This window comes from Seriola lalandi, unplaced genomic scaffold (genome assembly GCF_002814215.2).
Source record: "Seriola lalandi dorsalis isolate HSWRI2012SDOR001 ecotype SW California unplaced genomic scaffold, Sedor1 jcf7180002054835, whole genome shotgun sequence".
Lineage (NCBI taxonomy): Eukaryota > Metazoa > Chordata > Actinopteri > Carangiformes > Carangidae > Seriola > Seriola lalandi.
Genome location: NW_019525388.1, coordinates 780,701 through 804,039, shown reverse-complemented (window position 1 = coordinate 804,039; position 23,339 = coordinate 780,701). Strand labels below are relative to the sequence as shown.

Sequence of the window (23,339 nt, the reverse complement as noted above, 5' to 3'; positions counted from 1 at the left end):
GGGAGGAGGGAGGCTGAGGCGGTTATTGATTGTACTGCCTGTGTTCTGTGTGGAGGATGACGATGGGAGGGAGGGCAATGGGTGAAGAATGAAGGGCAGGGTTCGCCCCGCGGGCAACAGTTAAAGCCTTGCGACCCCCTGAGAACACACCAACTAGTCTCCAATGAGCTGCCCATTGGTCACGCTGAATATTTGATTGACACACAGAACTGGTTACTACTACTAACACCCTCTCCAACCCATCCCCCTCAAATAAACACAACAATGCATCCAAGGCTGATTGAAATTCAAAAGCGAGCCCCGACGCCACAGGCATAGACAGCGATGGGCAGAAGGGGGGTGGCAGTTGTGACCCACTGGGGTCCTATAAAAACAGATGCTAAATCACTTAACAAGTGCTAAATTAGTTGCTTGCGAATCTGCAGGGACGTGGGGGAACCTAACAGCATGTGGACACAGTGTGACTGGGTGGCGTAGTGCAGAGACTCTTGGTGTGTGAAGTATAACATATCACTCCAGGCTAAATGGGCAACAACAAAAGGAAGACAGCTTCAGTAGAGCACATTTCCTCACATGCCACAATCCAAACAAGTCACTGCAAAGCTGCACCAAGTATCATTAGAGACAAAGAAATTCAATATAGAAAATGCATGGCCACACCGACAGCGGCATTACTTGACAAAGCTCCACTCTGAAGGACTACACCACCTCCCCATCACCTGAGCAGTCAAAATCAATTTATCGGAAACGAGGACATGAGCGGCTGGTGACTGACGATGCCATGTGTGCATCTCATTTTCTCTGAGGGAGGCTTTGCTGTAGGATTTATCACCACCTCTGATCTCATTTCCTTTTCATATGCTAGTAAATCCCAGGTAAGGAGGACATTTGGGATGATACAGGGTGAGTGGCCAGCCCACTCCGATTGGACCCCTTGAATTAATCTGGGAAAATCCTCAATGCTAACCTGCTTAGTTGTCAGTTAATCTAGGGGTAAACCAAACATCAATTACACTAAGCACAAAATGTGGGCCAGATAACCACTGATCCTTTACCCAACAATGAAACCAGAATGAAACTGGTTCAGTTGATTCTTGATGTATAATTGGCATACATGACCTTACCTTGCATAATAGATGCACGTGAAAGACAAAGTTAATGGCTTAGGAGAGAAAACTGGACATTACTGCAACACACACACACACAAACACAAACACACAAACACACTGAATTTTGTCTAATGAGTAGTAGGATTGGTAGCAGACATAACCTCAATCCCAGCTACATTACCAATCTTCTCCGAATTCAGGTCAACTCAAATAGGCTTACGGTCCACATCCAAGGACAAAACAACTTTCCCCTGGAGGGATTCTCAGGTGACAACTTAAGTAACACTGTCTGGCTGCGAGTCACGCCTGCATTCCAAAGAGAAAAATGAGGATGTTGCAGCCAGGTGAGGCTAGCACATAGTAAACAGGTCGACACCGGGGACTGCCATTGGTTTCACACAGCACATGCAGACATGTTTTTGTGCTATATGATGCATGTAATCAATGCAAACCTGCATCAGGCAGTCCCGGACTCAAACTGGGAGCTCCAATTTACGCACAAATTGGGTCAGTTAGGACTTGACCAAAACAGCCGTAAAAAAATCTAAAGTTATGCAATGAAACACTGCCTCATTAGCTGCTTTTTTTTTTTTTTTTGACCATACCTACTGTATGCTACCTTGGAGCTATTTTTGTCTAACCAAGAGAAAACTCAGCTTTTATCACCCAACCTAGTTTGGTCAATTAGGAACACAATGAGCATCCTGCACGCTCCTGTGTGAGTACAGTTCATTTCCTGCCTTTATTGTTACAAGTGCTGGGCTCATTCAAAAGTGGATGAAATGGGGGGGGGAGGCCCAGACACTATTTACTCAGCAGGGAGAGACACAAGTCCCCGGCTTCCTAATGGCTTCCTGCATTTCACACAATTGTTTCCCCTCAGGAAATCTTATCGATACAGACTGCCGCCGCGTTGACCAGAAAACCCACAACACAATGGATACTGTGCTTTAATTAAGTATCTTTGAAAGGGAAAATGACTTTTTTTTGTTCCTTTAGCAAAAAAAAATTTTGAAGACATTCGATGATCTATATCAATTTACTGTCCAAAGAGGGAGCCGTCATATTTATAGCTTATGTGTGTGTGCTTTTACATGTCGAGTTTCCATAGCTCGGTGTGTTATCTTTATCATATTAACTACTGATGACAGAGGAGGATTGCACTCAATGACAAGAAATCGCTTTGTTTACAAAAGACCAAACATTTCTGGCTGTCCGGCCTTCACCTGTGTTACAATCATGGAGAGTACCTGCCTGTTAAATAGAAAACACACAGTTGATTCACCCGGCAAGGCAATCAAATACATGACAACCAATGAGCAAGAAGGAAGGAAGAAACTAGTTCACCATAGGAAAGTGTGGATCCACAATCCACCGTTTTCAACATCAAATGAACATGCATGTATTTCTCATATGTAGAGAAAGAAAACAAAGCACTGTATTTAAAGTTAGCTTAAACCCTGGAGCTTCTTTTCGACCAACTACATACAACTGGGCCCAGTGACTGAACACAGCATCTGAGAAGTCCCGTCATCACTGTGACGGTTTGAAGTTTTTGCCCACTTTCGTACCTCTGAAAAAAAATCCAGCTGAATTTTTGATGTACTGGTGACAATACATCACCTTTCAAGCTAAAACCATACAAAAGCACTGGTAAATAAGAACTTTAGAGCTGCTATGTTGCTATTCCGTCTTACTTCTGAGTGAGACTAGCCGTTTCCACCAGCTTCGAGCCTCTGTAATAAGCAATGCTGAACGCATCAAAGCACTATCTCCATATTAAATGCATTGAAATTAAATTGTTATTGATTTTCAAACTCAAACTCTTGGTAAGACAACATATAAATGAATTTCTCAAAATGTCAGAGTATTCCTTTAAGAGCATTTGAATGGCCTGGTAAATCAGATGAGACCTGTGAGCACAGGATCATAATGGAACAAAACTCAACTGTAGATTTGTATAAAATCCTCAAACACCAGACGAAAAAGTATCTTTATCAAGGCCAAGCCGCCGTCAGAGCTTCAAAACCAGCAGTTGTATTTCTGATGTTACATATGAGGGGTTAACACAGTTAAGCTTCTACAGCGTGCACATGAACCACAGGTATGTGTGGGACTAGGAGAAAGACAGCCCATAAAATCCACACTCAACTTCTCCCTAGCACGCGAGGAATGTTCTCTGAGAGCTTCACTATCAGCGTTGAGCCAGGAGGGGCTATCCTCGCCTCTCCTTTGAAGTCTGTGTGGGAGAAAGGCAAAATGGGAAAGGGGCAGTAATAGTGAGCTAGAGCCAAGAGGCTAGCTATTGCGAGGTCAGCCAATTTCTTTCTCATTAGAAATTTATTACCGACGTAGCCAGTGCGGGGGCCGGACCACGAAGTCGCTAGGCATGCCATGCATCGCCCCACGGGGAGCACTTGAACCCATGACCCCCCCCACCACGGACGTTTGGGGCCAGAAGGGGTGCGTGACATGGCCCTGGCCCAGAGACACTGCCCCGCCAGGCTGGGAATGCAGTGGCACTGTGGGGGGATTGGGAGAGGGACAAAGAAAGGGAAGAGGGGCTCCACTGATTCAGGGCTCACTGGGTTAGAGAGCTTCATTATTAAGTCCCCTGTCACTCTGCAACAAAAAGTACCCCACAGGCTAGCAGTGGCTAATAAAACCACCACCCTTTATAACTCAAGACCACTTCTGACATCTTCTTTTGAGGAGAAGTGAAAGTATGCAACCGGGTCTCCAGCTTAATGAAAGAACTCACATATTTCACCTGAATGAACCGTTGCTTTACACTGAACATGGACCAGTGAGAAGTGCCAAAACCGACTTGAATGAAGCTGCTTCCACACCTGCTTAATTAGATAATGTTGGGGGGAATTTTCATTTAGACTTGCTTCATATCACTACAATATTATACGGCATATGGCACAAACAGACTGCAGGACATATTGTAGGATCTTGCTCTGTGTGTATGTGTGAGTGTGAGTGTGCGTGTGCATGTGCGTGTGCATGTGTGCTCTTTGAGTGAATTTGTTCAGCAGGTGTCCTGAAAGCTTGAATGACATGCTTATGCACTCAGGACTAATTTAGACCACTCCAGGTAAATGAAGTATGAAAGCAGAAAAGCCAGTATGCTTTTCTCTCCAACCAATAATTCAAGCACTTTGTTGGGCGCAGACAAAAAGGTTATCCACTGTCCTTCACAAGAGCAACGTACACGTTCACCTTCGGAACACTGGTTCTACTTAATTGTTATTACACAGCTCTAATGCCCGTTGTTCATGTTGCAAAGGTAATGTGTGATATTACCTCTCACATTTTATTTGGGAATACTTCTGCTGAATCTGGAACCTTATCAAATAAATATGGTAATTTCACTGGCTGTTACTTCACTCATCAAGCTAATGCGCACAAATGTCTGAGACCACGTTCCCATTAGACCTCACTGTATGTATTAATTTGTTTATAAATGTCAAAGGCTGAAATTCAGTGCATTCATCCAGTCCACATGCACCCACACTGCACCACCTGTCAACTCTCCCAAGTCTTTGCATTCCCCATTTGGCTAGACTGCCCACTGACAAGTAATTAGACAATTAAACAATTAGTCAACAGCAATACTGATAATCCTTAATCATTCGAGTCTTTATAAAAAGCAAACAAGGCGTTTTTTTCCAGCCTCTCAAATGTCAGGATTTGCTGCTTTTCTGTTTTGTATCATAGTGAACAGAATATCTTTGAGTTGTTATGGTGGTTGGACAAAACAAGCAAATTAATGATGTCACCTTGGGCTATGCGAAGTTATGACTTTTATATAGATAGATAAATCAATAAAAAATAACTACTGTACTAGTTGCAGCCCTATTACAGGAGAGGCAAGCTAAACTACACTCAAATCTGGCTTAGAAGGAAAAACCCAATTACCGTGTGCCCAAACATGTCATCCATCTCCTCATCCTAGCATGATTGAAAAGAGGGGGATAAATGAACAGACAAGTTTAACTGTAGTCATTAATGTTCATCTCCCTGGGTTCTTGATGGGACACCTCATTAAGAATCTGTTGGTAGCAGCTGGCTTGCTATCCCACTCCATTACTGCCCCACCATGCCAAAACCTCTGCCATTGGCCCTCCCACCCCATCCCCCACTCCAAACACGTCCCTCGTGTCTCATGTGACATCTGTGTCTCGGGGTCCTGTGATGGAATGCTGCTCGCCTGCTATTCCTCCGCAGGTGCTCCCCGCTGGCCGCCATCCATTTTGCAACCATGCTGGTGCTGTGGCTGAGTGACCTGTCACAGGCTGAGAAGTAGGGGGTAGGGGTGGGGGGGGCGAGTGGAGTCAAGGTTCAAGGGACAATGGTTAAGGAATCAGAGGGAATAGATGCAGCTGTTTTCCATCACCGCCCGTTGTGCACACTTCAAACTGGATGTAAATCCTCACCTCTAGGATCTTACTGCTCCACCTCCACCCGCTTATCCTCCTAACCAAGCTCATCCTCCTCTTCTTCCTCCATATCAAAGAGAGAGAGAGAGAGAGATATCGAGAGAGGAAGGTCATGTCTGTATTTAGACACAGCTCAAGAGTCCCAGAGGCTGCTCTCAGGTTCTGTATGGCTTCATCAAACAGTGACTGAAACACTGCTGAACTATATAAAGAGATGGAGTAAGTTAAGCAAAAGGAAGTGAACTAAATTATCCTCAACCTTTTAGTCACCCCAAGAATATCATCAACTGTGTCATATAAGAGAAATGCTGAGAGTCATAATGTCACAATGTACAATTTTCCTGTATTGTGCAAGTCTGTCAGGAAACTAACTGTCCTGTCATAATCTAAACTTTCATACCACAGGCAAAACTGCTCAATTATCAGACTCCATAAAACAGACACTTGAAGGGAGTATCATCTTCCCAAAAGGTCAAGGACTAGAACCCCAGTGTCTCCCCTGTATACATGCTGCAGCCCGCCACTGCAAAATTATTGCAGCCACTGTAATGTCATGAAGTCGCAATTACACGACTGCAGAGGGCTTTTAATTTGAAACTGGAGACACCTGGCGACATGCGGGCGAGGCGAAAGGGAAAGAAAGAAAGAAGAGAAAAAGGAAGAGAAGAGAGAGAAAGGTAGTTTCAAGTAGCTAATATTATGTTGGATAGACACACGTGCCATCCAGACACAACAAAAGCCTTCAAAGTCGGACCGGCCATCGAGCAAACCAGGACAAATCCCCATCAAAAAATTTCCTTTTGAGTTTTTAAAAGTTTTTACCAGCTCATTTCACAGCCCCCCCCACCCCATCCCCATCCCCCCCACTGCTGGAAAAAATAACACTGAACCAACATTAGAAAAAGGACACGCATAACTGAGCAAAGAAAATTGAGTCTCAATTTATTACTATGGTCGCTATTGTCCCAGTGTAAGGTCACATGGGAAGTGCTGTCCTCTCGTCAAAAATCAGAAAAACCTCAAACACAATTCATCTTAAAACAACTTGACTGCAAGTCTTAAATCACAAGCAGAAGACCCATCCAGAAGCTCCTGTTTTTCTACCATTGTAAAAGTAATACCTCACTTAAGATTTTCATTTTCATCAAGAGTAAAATTTATTCACCACAGTTGTACAGTAAATCAAATTTCAAGGCACAATTAGCATTTTCTATGGCCAAGCGCAGGAGCATTTTGAGTTTGAGCTGTGTAACATTAATATAAAAGGAGGGACGCCATCATCGCTCAAGTAAGTGCTGCTGAGGGATGCATTTATTCAACTGTGAAGGGCCAAGGAAGCAGAATCAAAAGAGACGGCCAATTCCATTACATCATGGCAGTGTATTAAAAAAGCTTAAAGCAGTAATTTCACCATTTCAGCTGCTTCTCCTGACCTCCGTCAGCTTTAGATGAGCTCAGAGTTGAGGAGGAACTGGCTCCAATAACATGGTGAGAAGTCAATGCAGTCAGTGGAGCCCAATGCCAGAGGGGAGCTCCCAGCAGCACAAAGGAGCCTCTATCTAATGCTGAACTTTTCAAAGAATCATTTCAGCTTGGATTTTGTAGCAGAAACATTGGTTAATACCAGCAGAATTTTTTCAGGGGTCACCATAGCAGCAGGTGAAATCAAAATAAAACCTGGGAGGTTGAATGTGAGGGCTGACACTAGTACTGGGACACAAGTGCATGTATACATGACTATTACAGAGCCTCCACTGGTCTTAACTCTAAACCCTGAATTGTTTAAACTTAATTCAGAATCCAGAAAGCTGCTGCGCTCTACATGCTGAGACAGTGCCATGGAAAAGTACTGTGCAGGACAAAAAAATGACACCTTCTTCTATTCTTGCTGAAGCCTAAACACACTACGCCTACTATGCTTAAAAGTTAAGTGGTTCCTATGAATTTCCACTACAGAAACCAGACAAACCAGTTCCTGACTTGTAAAACAGACCAAGAAAATAATGGAGGAAATACTGCCACTTCAAACAGAATTGTTCGGGTACTACTCGCCAAATATGAAGCAGCTCTTTAACAATTAAACAGACGCCATAATTAGAAATCCTGGTTGAAGTTGAGCACTGGTATTGAATTGGGTCATGTGTACCGTCCAAGAAAATAAACATTTGACTTAATCACAATGTGAAAAAAAAAAAAAAAATCTCAGCACAGCTTGCCAGCGCACATGTCAATATTTTCCAATGGGAAACATCAGGTTTTAAGTTATGTGAATCTTATAAAAATCTTTTCCTAACTAAGCACATTTTTAGAAATGAAAGTTCTTTGACAAACCCAAACCACACGACTACCAACCTCTTTACAATTCACAGCTGCGAGCAAATCTGTAATTTTGTCTTAAACTAAATAAAGACTTTCATAATAAAAAAAAAAAAATGCCAATATTATAAAGGAGTGTGGCAGCCAATGCATGCCCCCCCCTTTTTGTTTCTCAAAATAGGTGCTCAGCACATAATACTGAATCAGTGACAAGCTGTTGCAAGCTGCTCCACAGAAATGGTGTCATTTCTCCCCATCTTCTAAGTGAAAGTAGGTAAACACTTTTCTTTCTTTTTTTTTTCGCTGCAGAGCAAGTTCAAGTCGGGGAAACTCTTTTAACCTTGTTGATAAAACAGCTGTTCAACCCCAGATGGGTGGTATACGCCTTTACAAATACCCACCCAAATATACACATACACACACTCACACATATACACACACACATCCCACCATGACTAAAGCTGCCAAAAGCCACAGGCCGGGCACAAGATGATGGCAGCCAGCGCTTCTGAGCAGTGCTCACAATCCTCTCTCTGTGACTGACTGCCCCCACACCCTTTCAGCACATGAAAAGTTCCTTTGACTGAATGAATGAAGGCTGAGAGGCTCTATGTGTACATGGATGACTGATACTTTATGAGTGTGTATGGAAGATCTCCCCCACATACATACACACACACACACACATACACACACACACACACACACACACACACACACACACACATAAACACACACAGACACACTACCAACAGTTGTATGACGAGTATGGGGAAAATGAGCGTGTTTGAGCTTAGAGAAAACAATACAAGTTCATTCAGTGAATGAAACAGACCACACCCCCAATCTTGAGCTTGTATTGCTTCAGGGCACAGAGGGCATCATGATCCATAAAAACTATTCTGGGTTGGAAATAACAAGATTCAAATTGCACTAACCATCCTGGACAATTATGATGAACAAATATCATTATCGGGAGGGGGGGGGGCTGCATTGAGTCTTGTTTGTCCGCATTCTCATTGAAGCACAAGCTACTTAACAGCTGCACTACACCATGAACTACACCATTGAGAAGACTTTCAGGTTAATTCATCACACCCTGGACGTCCTCCAGAAAGACGGCAGAGAATAAATTCACGTCTGAGAGCTGCAGGATGTTGGAACTCCAGCAGATACACAGCAACCAAATGAAGGTCATTAATCAGTCTTTCAAGAAGGATATTAGTCTCTCTTAATTTACAACCCTGACTGCTGCCAGGAATTAAACCTGCCACCTCACAATTACATTCAATATAAACTGCATTAATTATATGTAAGGTTTGTTAAAAGTAACAACTGATTGGGAAAAGAGTTGAAAGAACCTGCAAAAATTTTAATTTCTTCCTTACGTAGCTTACGCTCACTGAACAAAGTCTGTGTTACATCCATCATTCTAAGGTGCTAATGTTTCCTATTCAAATTAATATAAATCATCCTCTCTTTTTCTTCCTACTGAAAAGTAAAGATGAAATATTTTTCTCACAAATGCCTCTTCACTGTCTCTTAACTGTTTATGTACCAGTTATGAGATTCCTCTGTAAGACAATGCTTCAGTAGAAAATGTCTTGGTCAATATTGAAACGTTCCACATCCCTTTTCTCACAATAAACAGAAAACGCTGGTTAGAAACACTTTTGAAGATTTCAACCAAGTCCAACAATTCCAGCTTTTCATTGCAGGTTATAGACTTGTTCATTAGATTTGAGAATAATAATGGGAAAAAAATAAATAAATAATGAAAAAAAATAAAGCCAGCCTTGTTCTTTCACTGCTTAGTGACGACTGTAATTTGAACTATGCCCTTATACCAAATAAAGCTTTCAAAATTCAGAGGAATTAGAAAATAAGAATGGAAACATTTAAAAAGGCTTAAGACGTCTTATTTTAATAGGAAATGTCTGTATTATGCCCCCCAGGGCTGTAAAAACAGTTCCTTGTATAACAGAGCCTTGCTCTCATTAGTCCAGTCTCATCTGACAGGCACAGCTTGCATGTGTCATAATCCTATGCAGCTGCCACAACCAACAGGAGACACCATGACAGGAGCTCTGCAGAACCAAAATAGCAAAAGTTTGAGGGAAATTTTTCAGGGGAAACGTCCTCACTGTCCTGCTGAGGTTCTGCTTGAATGCCGGGCCAGGGGGAAAATACTCCTTTGCTTGCAGTACACTACTTAAATCTGGCATCTATGCACACACTGCCATTTTCTGCTGTCATGCTGCACTTATAAAAGGACGTACACTCAAACACACAAGCTGGGCTCCTGCAGTTCTTCTGTACGCCGGGAAAAAGACAGGACAATGCCACGCTGTCCTAAAGAACATGACCGTGACTGCAGTCCGGCAGAACATAAATATTATACGACGTGTCATGCTGCAAGACTACCACGTGCTATTCATACAACCTTCACTTACAAGAGGTTCAGGACATTTTGCTGCTTTCGCTGTGCTGGTAAAAGCTTCAGTGAAATGAAAGACTGGTGTATATATATACATATACATACTGGTATCTGCATGTCAGAATGACCGGTTAGACATAAACCCTTTACACACAGTGGCCAGCCCACTGCGACACTCTACATACATGTAGTCACATAATCCATAAAAAGACTGATGATTTTAAGTTTCAGAATATTGTGCAGCAACGTTCGGTCACATTCTATCAATGCAAGATCGTTATGTTATTGTATTTGACATTTTAATTGTGTCAAAAACACACAGTTTATAACTGTACTCATAGGAATTCAAAAAAGAGAAGATCAACTGATCGATATTAATATTCAATTTAGAACCTAACTGCGAGACCATGGCCCAACACAACACACACAACCGTATACGATGTGTTTGTGTATGTGTAACTGTAGCAACTCCTGAGGAGCAGAGCGTGACCGGTTTAGTTCTCCAGAGCACGACACAAGACACCTCATAGTTGAAGTGGATGGCAGCAAAATAACAGAGATGACAAACTACACTCATATTGACATACAACCATAATTTCAGTCTCTTCTTTGTACGCTTTTCCTCTCAATGCTGCTGTGTGCGTCAGCGCCAAGGAAACTGAAAAGACTCAGCTCTCCCAGAGGTCATTAAGCCTGAGCATCATTCAATCACAGCAGAACAGGGAAGCCTGGAGAGCACAACAGCACCACAGCGGATTAGAAATTTTGCATTTTGTTGTAATTTTAAAAAACAAAAAAGTAAAAAAGGAAACACGGAAATCAGGCAGGCTGACATGTTTCCAGAGACGTCCCCAGTAAAAGATAAAAATATTGTTGATGTAATGTCCCACTGGTTACCACAAAGTCTCAAAGGAGTCATCACACAGGGCAGTATGGACAGCTTTATGGCCTGCAGACGCTATTCAACCTTTTTTTTCCAAGTCCAAGCAAGTTTTTTTTCCAGCCTGCTTTGTTTTGACATGAAAGGGCCAGCAGACACAAAGAAGACACACCGCAGCCGCATTGGAAAGGTGCTGCATCTGACATCTTTTTAGACACAGCAGGAACACCTCTGAATCTGAGAGCAGTTCTGCTTCCAAGAGGAGCACACTTGATGTGAGCTGCTTTTTGTGGACTGACTAATCATAACACGGAATGGGCTGGCTTTCAAAGCACACAGAGAGCTGATGGTTCACAACACCTAAACTCCTTCTGCGCCACATTAAATGAAACAGTTTTCCCGTGTCCAGAGACCAGGGTTTCCCCCCAGGAAATTGGTTAGAGGAAGGTTAAGTGTTAAAAAAAAAAAAAAAAAAAGTAAAGCCTTTATTCTCTGCTGGCAGTTTAAAAATGTCCTGATGAAACTGGTCAGCCATGAACTGCTGCTAGAAATTTGGAACCTTTAACATTCAAATAGAGGAACTGGTGAATATGGAATTTCAAGTTTACTTCAACGGCAGTTTGAACGGCAGAGAAGTTCCCTTCCAACACAGAATAGAAATAACTTTCATTTTCTGTTTTTATTCCAACATTGTGACTTATTAGTTGGATTAACTGCAACAAAGTGCAAGTTCATTGAGTAAACCCAAATGATCAATTATCATCTTCTGAGCTCCGGCTGACAGATTCTTATGCCGTCATTTCTTTTGGGAACACAATTTGCCCTGCAGAAGTCAGAAGTTAATTTTCACGCCTACTTACAGCTGCTGCTTGTAATGTAAAGATCATTTTGTCTTCTGTGCGGGAGCTCACTAAATGCAATGTTTTTTTTTCGGAAATTTGTAAAAAGGAACGTAGGAAAAAAACGACACCGGTGTAGACACATTCACACTTGCAGGGCTGAAGAATATGCTAAGAAATATGCTTGAAAACAATTTCACAACATAAATATTTTTCCAATATCAGTGTTTACGAAAACTCGTAAAACTGCATGCTGGGGAAACATCACACAGCCCCAAGAAAGTCTTTCAAGGCAACTGCATGTGTACCAGAGTGAGAGGAGCAGGAGGGGCCGGTGTACGGGCTGAAGTGGAGAGACGGGGAAAAGCAGACTTCTGTCATGTTTCTCTGCACCACACCACTAGAAGCAGCTCTGATAGAGGTAATTTCATCTTAGCAGGGGGGCGGCCGAAGCCATGGACTTGTCCATGATCCGCTCTGGGTTTTAGACCATGATGCAGGCTTGGCTTCCCTCCACTCAAAACAGCCCTCCCTCCACTACCAGGAGCAACCACAAAGCTGGACCCAGGCTATGTCTCGGACACACAGGGGGCTAACAATGCTGGTTAGAGTAGCCGTTTCAAACGGCATGCTGAATAGCGATCGGTAAACATTAGGAAAAATACTGGAATAAAAATGTATGGTGTGTGTAGAATTCAAATAGCTTCAATCTGGTGTATAAGCACTAAACCTCCAGGCTAACAGATGATGTGTGAAAGTTTGATATGGTGCGAAATGGGATTATTAAACCATGTAAGTTTTAAGACGTGCATCTTTTCCATGGTGCAAATAATAGAGATCTTGCCAGAGTTGACGTCGACACAAATCCTGCAGTTCAGCCTACATTGTGGACACAGTTTTAATCAGCAGCTATATATGAGCAAATTAGCAGACGGGAGGTCCTATTGGTCGCCCGAATAGTCATCTGAAAGCAGGTGATTACAATGACCACCAGCCACCAAAGAGATGCAACAGCAGATGTCTTTCAAGCTATTCAGAGGATATTGATCCACCTTTCACCCTGCCAATTACATGTGATAAACTGCTGCGACAGTTAGTGCAAATGATTCCAGTAATTGTGGTCATTTCAACCCCACACACAAACCCCTGCACAAACAGATTTAGCTGCTGATAGAGCAAAAAAAGAACAAAGCACAAACAAGTTGTTATTTTCAACTGTGATCTCAAACTGCTGACCTCACCGCGCCATCTCTTACACGAGAACAGTGGAAAGCAACAAACTGCGCTCCCATATCAGGGGCCGCAGCAGATCAGTAGCATTTCCTAATGGAGGTGGTTTCATCAGTGAAGCATATGAATCAAACACTTGGCAAAGTGTGCAATTATCCGTCTCTGGGTGGATGGAGGTCATTAGGACTTTATGAGCGATTGGAGCACATAAATAAATGATCAGTAAACAGCATACTCTATACGGCTCTGACAGCAGGTGACTCTGCATGACGTCGCCTCTAAACTCATCAGAAGATGATGCGGACATGTGGGAAAAAAGATTCTGCTATTGTGAGCTGAAGACGAAGTTGTAGAATTCATTTGTGTAAATGGTGAGAACAGAAACCTTTCACTACACTTTGCATACAGATTACACCGTGAAAAGAGGGCGAGGGCCGAATTAGTAATGAAATTAAAGGCGAATTAGATCTAGCTTTGAGCCCTCTTACTTGTTTTACCCACTAACTGAGGATGTGGGACCACCAGGGCTTTCCAAACACGACAACACAAAAGGTGGTAAATTATGCTCTTAGCAGCAGAGTCCACAGAAAAGACCTTAAATGCGCCAAAGAAAACTACAGTTGTTTATAAAGTCTGGGCAATGCTGCATCTGAGGTGGTCTGTGAGGATAAAACCCTGGAGAGTGGTCCATAAGAGCAGAGAGGGTCGCCAAATGTTTACACATTTCAGCAAGTTATTTGCATTGTCCTCTGAGAGATAATCAGCACACAATTCCCTCCCAGCAGGATTACGGAGATAAGATAGGGCCTAAATGGATTTTACACTCCTCTAACAGGCACTTGTTTACAAAAGCCAAACTTCTGGGGCATTTTTTAAACAATTTCTGAGTGCTACAGACGAGAAAGTGGTGAAAAAAAAAAAATAGCAGCAGTGTGGCAGAACATTTACAGGTTATTCCAAAGTAAAACAAAAAAGTGAGACTATATATTATATCTGTCCCCAAACCAAATGAGACTGACTGAAACTCTTTAAGTTAGGCCTGAAACTCTGCCAACTTTGATAAAGATAAGTTTTGGCCACAGTCAAGACCTCAGACAAATGTGTTTTGAATAAACAGATATTTTCAGAGAAGGGGACCCCACAATTAGTAATTTGAGACTCTCTCTGCGTGTGGGTCCCAGTCCAATTCTCTGGAATCAATCAAAGCTCCCAAAGGAACTCCCTGGTCCCCTTAATCTCCTGGTTTTATTACTTTCCAGACAGTCAGCCTGTTTCACCCTACCCCCATCTCTCTCTTTTGTACTGATCTCCAGCAAAGCCAAGGAGGGGCTTTTTTTCTCTCTCTCTCTCTCTTTCTCTCTCTCCCTCTCCTCTATCTCCCCTTCCACCACTGCAGAGCGCTTCTCATGCAGGAGAGGGTCTTTCATCAGGCTCCACACGCAAGAGACCCCAACAGCTAGCAGAGGCCCATCATTCCAAGGCCCGTTTTCTTTGCACATTCATTCTTTTTTAACCAGCAAAATAATCAACAAGCCTTCAAAAGGCGCATGGACTGCTTCTTCTTTTTTTTATTTTTTTTTGGACTAACACACACACACACACACACACACACACGCACACACAAACTATTTTGCATATCACGAGAATGATGGAAAAAACTGGGCCATGTTGCACAAGAGTGAGTTATATTTGCAATTTTCCAGACCACATGCTGCTGTGTTTGATAGCGTCTAACAGCTTAAATGATAAAGATATGACTCTGTCGCGATGGGGTATGTGATAAGGGCAGGAGCTGTGCACTCCAGTGACTGTTAGAAAGACATTTTCTCTCACAGCTTTCTAATTTATCTCAGGCACTCAGGGCTTGGAGTGCATATAGCAGAATGTGGGTGGGTTATGATAAAATATACAGACCCCAATCAATAACTAATATCAAGAATTCACCTCCAATATCAGGGGAATCTCTCACTACAGAACACCACCAGTTGGAATAAGGGACATAGTGAAGTGAACACTGCAGTGCAGTGCCCTCACTTCAAAACAATTAACAGAAGCAAATGAATTAGGTTCTGTTTATCCATCAGCTGAACATGTATTGACGCCCAGGTAATGAGATGTCTGCTGGACTGATGATGCTAGCTTATTACCTGACAGTGAACACTAATGAGTCTTTGCATAGTGTATTTTTCAGATTCAAGTTACTTCCATCCTTTTGCATTTCCACGGCCACAGAGCTAGGCAGGCACAGATAGATGGATGATCTCAATCCAGCAAACAAATGTGTTATTTGGTCTTTCAAATCCAACTGCACACAACCCAAAGACACATTTGTGAAACAGCCACAGCTCATGTCTATGAATCATTGGAAAGGCAAACACAGAAACCTATCAGCACTTCTGCCTCAATAGCCTCTATGCAGACAAAAGGAGGGGAAAAGCATGTTGCTTTACAGCATGAAACAGAGCCGGCCTGGGAGTAAATGCTGTGCCTGTTATTTAAAAAGTAGCCTACTTTTAAAGTTGTCCAAATGGTGAAGGAGCAGCTGACCTAAACCCAGCGGAATTAGCTGCCTAGCTCCATATCTGATTTTCAGAGCCAACAGCTTGCATTCCGTGTGTTTCTTTTTTCCAACTCGTGATACAGTGAGGGTAAGTTTCTACAGTCGAGGCGTAAATAAACAGACATACAGCAGAGCAGCTGGGAGTGTATTAAAGGCTTTTACCTTTGTCGACATGCTTTGCCGCGGTGGTCGCCGTGTAGAGAAAGGTGAGACAGAGGAGAGAGAGGAGCGACAGAGCTCCCCGCTCGGCCATCACTTTTCACAAATAAATCTTTGCAGGCTTCAGGAACCCCGGGGAAGCTTTCACAAAAAGAAATCCTTAAAATCCCCGGCCACCTCCTGTAAATGCACAAGGGACAAAAAAGTTCAAAGTCCTAAAATGTGCAGAAACATCCGGAGCCAGGTACTTTGAAAACTGGCCGGATGAAACATGTAGCTGGAAAGAGAAAGCCGCAGGTTAGAGAGACTGTTTTCTCAACTTGGTCGAGGCAGAGGTCGGAGAAAAAACACTGAAATCAATCCATTGCTACGGAGGCGCAGCGCAAGGACGAAAACATTTGCGGGTGACCGAGCGAAACCGCGCCGACTTTACTACTCCGATATGTGTCAAGTGCGTAAAAGACCAGAAAGAGCTCGGTAGGAGAAAAGATAAGATCCGACTAGAAGGAGAAATCTCCGCCGCGGCCAGCTCACTGCTCACGGACGGGACGTAAGAGAGCAGCGTGTTGAAGGGCTGGATCTCCACAGGCTCCCCGGAAAACAGGGTGTGGAGTCACACGGAAGTTTGGATCCTGGCTGCCTGTATGCTCAGGCAAGAACTAAAATATGGTGTGGGATTTCAGTCCAAAGACAACACCTCACCTCTACACCTGGGCTCCACCGGTGTGTTAAAATTATTACACCTTATACAGCTATTAATAACAATTTAATACTAACTTCAAGTCCAAAACACACTCACTCTGAACGATTTCTGTCTCATTAAAAGCTCAATTTGAAATGCATCAAATATATTAAAAAAATATGAGTATATGAATAGTCTATACAAATATATTTGATAATAAGTTCAAAATAACTAATCTGACAGCTTTAGTTACTAGTTACTTTGCAAATGAAGATTCTGCCATACAAAACATATGAAGAGTTTATAAAATATGATGCTTTGTTATAAATGAAACAATCTAAAACAGCACACACAAGTAGAGCTGGAAGAGTTTGTTAATTAATCTCTATGTCCATTGATAGAAAGTCAGTTGGAGGCTATTTTGTCGATTGTGCAAGTACAGTATAGTTGTGTCATGTAAAAATTCCAAGTGTTTCCTGAAAAAATAATGTCATTATAAATTAGATGATGGGAATCCTCAAATTGTTAATGTAAAAGCTGAATTCAATTTTCAGCAAAAAAACAGTGAAAAGTACTTAACTGGCATCTTTTTTGACATTGTTTAGTACTGTATATTTAATGTTGTAAATCTGGGTCATAAAAGTTGATGTCAAACTATGTTTGGCAAATAAAAATGCGGATAAAGTAAATTTAGGTGGGTTTACCCTCCACTGCACTTGAGTGTTCATGTTCCTGAAGGGGACATATAGGGATTTAGCTGAAAGGCAGTAAAACATGATCTTAATTCATGCCACAAGAGTCCTGTATATTCACTAGTAGTGAATTCAATAGCAGTGAATCTATTTAACCTCAGTTAATATTTTTACTTCTTATAGTCTAATCCTGCGATTAAACAGCTGTCATACAGTAGAACTAGAGCAAGTTTCAGTGATACATTCATGCCCATTGCAGCTGTCCTCATAACTCGTTTATACATAGCCCAAATAACGGGAAAAAAAATCTTTTCCTGTTTAGAATAATGTTCACAGAAATCCAAACAGACACAGAGTCCAACATCTGTAACTTGATTCCAGTAGATGATGTCACATGGTGGCTGGAAATCAGAAGATAGGATTAAGTTCCTTAAGTTTCAGATCAAGTTGCTTAAAATAATCCCAGGGCTGGTGTGTATTGTTATAGGGCAGGGAATGAAGGGAGAGATCAAGTAAATATCCTTGTTTTTTTGAGCACAGGGAATTGAAAGAGTTTTGTTTTGGGTTTTTTTTTTGGTTTTTTATGGCATTTGCACCACCCCCCTTTTTGAGGAGGGCTTTGTATTTGTTGGCATGACTGCTTCTTTGGACTAAATGGAGCAGAATTATGAAGGGGCGAAGAAAACAAGTGGTGTATTCTCCTTCAGCTTGTGACTATAGGCTTTAGGGAGAAGGGAAACGGGAAGGGGTGACCTGTTTGGAAACAAGTGATATGCCAACACTGCTATATCCCCCAAATATACAAAGCCTTTCACTCAGACACATGGAACAGCTCCCCCCACTGGTTTGAGTAATCCATGACATATTAACCATGACCATTTACCCCCATGGGCATGTCAGAGCCTCTTTTTTTTTGGTACCTCTGTAGCTGCCCTGGACCTGCTGCTCATTTTAACTGTCAAACATAACATTTTCACTTTCAATTAATGACTCTTTCTTTAAGCTTTACTGATTGTGCGGTGTGCCTCAAGGCTCACCTCTTGGGCCAACAATGTTTTCCTTTTGCCTTTGTCATATTATTTCTCAGCTTTTGTCATCCATATACAAACACAATCAGTCATATCTTTTCAGTAAACTAAATTATCCCACTGAAACTCTTTAGTTGCTGTCAAGAACTACATGTCTGAGAAATTCCTTTCATCCAGTTCAGACAAACTTGGTATACTTATTATTGGCCCTGAACCCATCTGAAGAAAACAAGGACACACAGCGCTGCACAGATCAGCAGGACCACAGAGGGGAAGGCATGAATGATTCAGTGTGTTATCTGTAAATACTGCAATACATCCTGGTGGGCAGCAGAAGGCAGACATGCCAATTATGAGTGAATGAATGAATAAATGCACCAATAAAAAAATAACTCATGAGCAAGTGAGTTACATTTTGGATTCACAAGATGTTTCACTTCTACAAATGGCACACCTTGCATTCATTCTGAATATGCTATACGGCTGGTTCAGAAAGGGGTTGAACTCTTCAGAAAGATTGCAAAATAAGATTTTGTCATTTACCAAAAAATGATACACCAATTTATCTTTAAATAATTATGCCTTCATCTCATAATGGTGAGATGCAGATTGTGCCAAACTCACAATCAGCACTAAGTCAGGAGTGTCCTGTGGCCTAGTGGTTACAACACACAACATATTACTTCAACATTACTCATTTCCTGTCTGCCTCGCTACTCCCAACTGTCCAGTGAAAGTAAACATGCCAAAAATAGAACAAAAATCAGCCAATCTTATATTTGTTTATTTTCTCCAGTCTTACTGATCATTTTGAATTTCTAAGCTAGAATAATGCACTTTGATGCATCTCCCTCTCAGTAGCTACAGTAGTCAGGTTGAAAAGCAGCGTTGGGTACTAGTAACAGTATGCTGAGATAAGTTGAGGATAAGATTTACATATGGTTTCGTCATATTCACATATCAAGGGTTTCACTGGAAAAGTCTTGTCTTCTAATATTCATCATGTAAAAAAAAAACATAGAAACCCAGCTGACTTTACTTTGAAAACATTGGTACTTTGCAGAAAAGGCTGTAGGGTGCCTCAAAATATTAACCCTTAACTATAATGTGGTGTACTTTTTTTACTTTTTGTATTTTTCAAAATCAACTTTGTGTTTTCAAATGATGGATTTATCATTCTTTTGAGGCAAACCTTGCACACACAAAACGAAGGAAAGCAAGAGATATATTGTGATTCGACTTGCTGCAAATCTTGATAATTTTGTACTCTAAAGCAAGACCGCACCGGGGAAGTCATTAAATTCTCTCTATATGTTGCATACATGCATGATATTGAGGTGATGGCACATTTATAGACAACATCCAGTACAGTCAGACAGATTATTATGGTTTTGGCTTGTAGCTAGGTTTACATGACTGCCCATTATAATGTAATGGCCAACATTTGTTCCTGTACAAGACATATTCCCCAGTCTGCTGATAAGAAACCAAAACATTTATTCCAACAGTATATGAAACCCGACCACAGCTTTTTAGAGTATACTCTGCCCTTTATAATGAAGCAATATATTCCACAGCAGACCTGCCTGTTAAAGTCAGTTCTCATCCTAGGGCCAATTATATTATGTACATGCACACAGCTGGGCTCAAACTCACTTCTAATTCTTTAACAGTGTGCCCCCCCCCCCCACTGCCACATGACAGCCTGTTGCTCTGCGCTCTGGGAACATATTTCTTACAGATTAAAGAACAAGGTCATACCAAATCTCAAATCTCCGACATTAAAGAGATATTCACGTCATGAATCAAATAATGGCGACCATGCAGTTGAGGAAATGGCCATTAGATTACTGCACTGAAAGGATGGTGGATTAACTTGCACTTGAGACAGCTGTTAAGAGTAATATTTCAAACGTTTTTAAATATTTTGAACTCTGTTAAAAGCAGCAACCATATGTACAGCATAACATATTCAGGCATCATTAAGTTGCACGGAAGTGTGTGCTTGCAGAGGAATGTTAGTATGCTGAGAAAAAGGGAAATCTACACACACTGAATCTAATCTATATCCCTTCTCCATTTACTGACTAATTTTATGCCATATTATTTAACTTTAAACATGTCTCCCTCATTAATAGTACAGTTCCTCCAATAATTTCACCAAATCAGCTGTTCTCTTCAAATGATTGGTGTGGATTACCAATACTGGCATTGAGTTGAATGCGATCCCAGCATGATCCTGATCTTATTTAGAAAAGGATTAAGAGGCACGAGGCTCAGCTCATGGACGAGCCGGATGAACAGTCCTTAGCATGGCATTTGGTTCATCCTTAGGATTATTTACACTCTAAAAAGAAATATCACCTCAGCCACTGACCCCTGCACACAAAGGCGCAGCTCCGGTGCTGAATTACAGCTAGCCAACCATTAACTGAATAAATAGGACAGTTATGGTCAACACAGTGGTGTTAGCTGTGGTGACTTAATGAGCCACTCTGTGTGTGTGTGTGTGTGTGTGTGTGTGTGTGTGTGTATGTGTGTGTGTGTGTGTGTGGGTTGCATGTGCATCTGTGTGCATAAATGTAAAAGTTACTGTCCACAAGAAAACAGATGACATTTCAATCCTGAACCTGCAGTGATATTTCCTCCTCCACAAGTGTGTGTATGTGTGTGTATGTGTGTGTGTGTGTGTGTGTTATTTACCCACTGAGACAAACAGCTGCTGTGTACCTGGCCCAGACCCTGGGCTAAAGATGGCAGCAGCACATGGCCTCATGGAGCATTCTCACCTGCCATCGCACAACACATAACTTGCTTCAGCGGGAAGCAGGCAGTGTTGCACTCGGACACCCCCCATCATACATGTGCTTGCCTGGGCACATTTTCAGAGCCTGGCACAGCTCACCTCACACATGTCAGCACTTTCATTCCCTGTCTTCACTCTTTTCCTGGATGCTGGTAATCATTGTTCTAATTATCTCTCAGTGTGCAGCTGAAGTATCACAGCGCACAGCCTGCTGAAGCCGGTGGCTTGATTGACGTCAGAAGTCATGGAGGATGCAGAGGGCAGAGGGCAGAGGAGCAGACGTGCACCCACAGCAAACAAATACACTGGGATCTATTCCAGTCTGAGCTCTTACTAGTAAAGGTAATGGTGTGGATTTTGTCAGATTACTAACACATTAGTGAGCAGTGGTTTTGCTCTGGTCACGGTTCAGAACAGGCCTGCCAAGTGTCACATGCAGCATGTGCATGTGACACTTAGCTAAACCCAGATTTTTCTAAATATCAACAATGGTAAAGATATAAGTAACACAAAGGGCAAAAAGCAAAAGTATGAACCATGCAGTAACAGAATCTAATTAATTAAAAATGACTTACTTAATATATAATATCAATCAAAATGGGACGTGAAAACAAGTCCCAGAATGTGACTGTAGATGGTACAAATTATAAAATGATTAAAAAAAAAAGAAATGGAGTTTAAATAACAACAGACAAGGTTGTATAATCCTAACCAGGAATGTTTAAGGGATGCGTGAACATCCACAAATATATGGCAGGGGTTGGGCAACAAGTGCACAAACATGGGAGAACTGGTCAGATATAATGCCACATGTGTAAGTATAGTACATTATGAATTAAAAGAGCATACCTGTTTTTCAGATGTGATAAGTACATAATTAAAAAAATGCTATTGGAAATGTGTTGACCATACGGGAAAGAATAAGCGAAAAGTACATAAACATTGAAGTGACTTAATCACAAGCAGAAACAGTGCAGCAGAGGTGGGTCCTTTTGAGCAAGGTGCAGCTGTATCAGAGGTCTGGCAATCATCACTGTGATATACGAGTTTTCAAAGCAACATAAGCTCCAAAAAGACCAAAATCTCTGTAGCCAAACTGCAGGTGCATCGGTGAAAAAAAAATAAAATTCAAATGTCAAGGGGAACAGCTTTCGTCTATTTCACCACAAAGTCCGATTATGGATTCTGAATACGCCATGGAGATAAATTTATGAATGCTTTGATTCATTTTCAAGGGAGCTGTATATGGGAAATCTTGACAACATATGGTGAACAAAGTCAAACTTCATCAACAAAGAGGAGCAGAATCTTGAGCTGAAAGTAACCGACAAGGACGTGAAATGTACTGCCACCGCACTGCTAAATGGCATCAAAGCAAATACGGCCCAAGCCTGTTTGCATTCGTTTCTCATGAGGAGGCAACATTTTTATTTACCTCCTGTAGGTCTTTTGGGACCATAAGCTTGAAATTTATTATGCAGTACGCAGTGTAAGACACTCATATTGTATAGGTATGCTGGATGGATTTGTACTGCTCTGAAGCACGCAGCATACTTGAATATACGCTTGTCTGCAGGCACATCAAATACGTGAATAAACTTATATGTCAAACGGAATTGAGCAGATGGAATTATTGTGTATTGCTGCTGAACATAAAGTAGATGTTTTTAGACATTTTATTTTTTCTGCCTTTCTTTCGTGATCAATTTTTTTTTTTTCCCCCTCATTAGTTGGTTTTATGTTTTAAAAATGGTCAGAATTGTAAAGCAGACCGAAGAGAAAGAGTGTGTCATTATGACACCATTTTTTTCTCTGGGCTTTTGTCTCTTCGGGAAAGACACATCACTCTTCTTTTTAAAGGTTAGTCTGTGACAATAGCGTACAGGTGTGCTTGAAATGTCAATGGTTTCTAATGAAAGGAATAGAAATTCAAATCGGAGCCATTAAGCCCAACAGCTCTTGGTTGGATAAATCTGTTCACCCTGCTACAGTTCACAGGCACACGCTCTGCGTTCGAGCCTATTTCACAGACAGACAGTGGGTGATTCTATCTGCAGTTCATTTGCTGAATACGGACAGTCCCTGCACTCCGAAGCCATACATGTACATTCAAGCGCAATACTTTAAAAGGAGAAGGCGTTTACAGGGGGATATTG

General features: G+C 41.8%; 1 protein-coding gene across 13 annotated transcripts in view; it reads right to left on the bottom strand.

The window, feature by feature from the left end:
• neo1a (neogenin 1a) overlaps window positions 1-16,560 on the bottom strand; it is a 155,060-nt gene extending 138,500 nt beyond the window's left edge. For 12 of the 13 annotated variants that reach the window (XM_023426697.2, XM_023426701.2, XM_023426703.2 and 9 more), the window contains exon 1: window positions 15,979-16,559. In XM_023426697.2, coding sequence (XP_023282465.1) covers window positions 15,979-16,069 — 91 coding nt within the window. In that variant the 5' untranslated portion in view covers window positions 16,070-16,559. Of the gene's footprint in view, window positions 1-15,978 lie in introns of all 13 variants that reach the window. The other variant, XM_087179415.1, reaches the window with a different exon arrangement.
• Window positions 16,561-23,339: the final 6,779 nt, after the last annotated feature.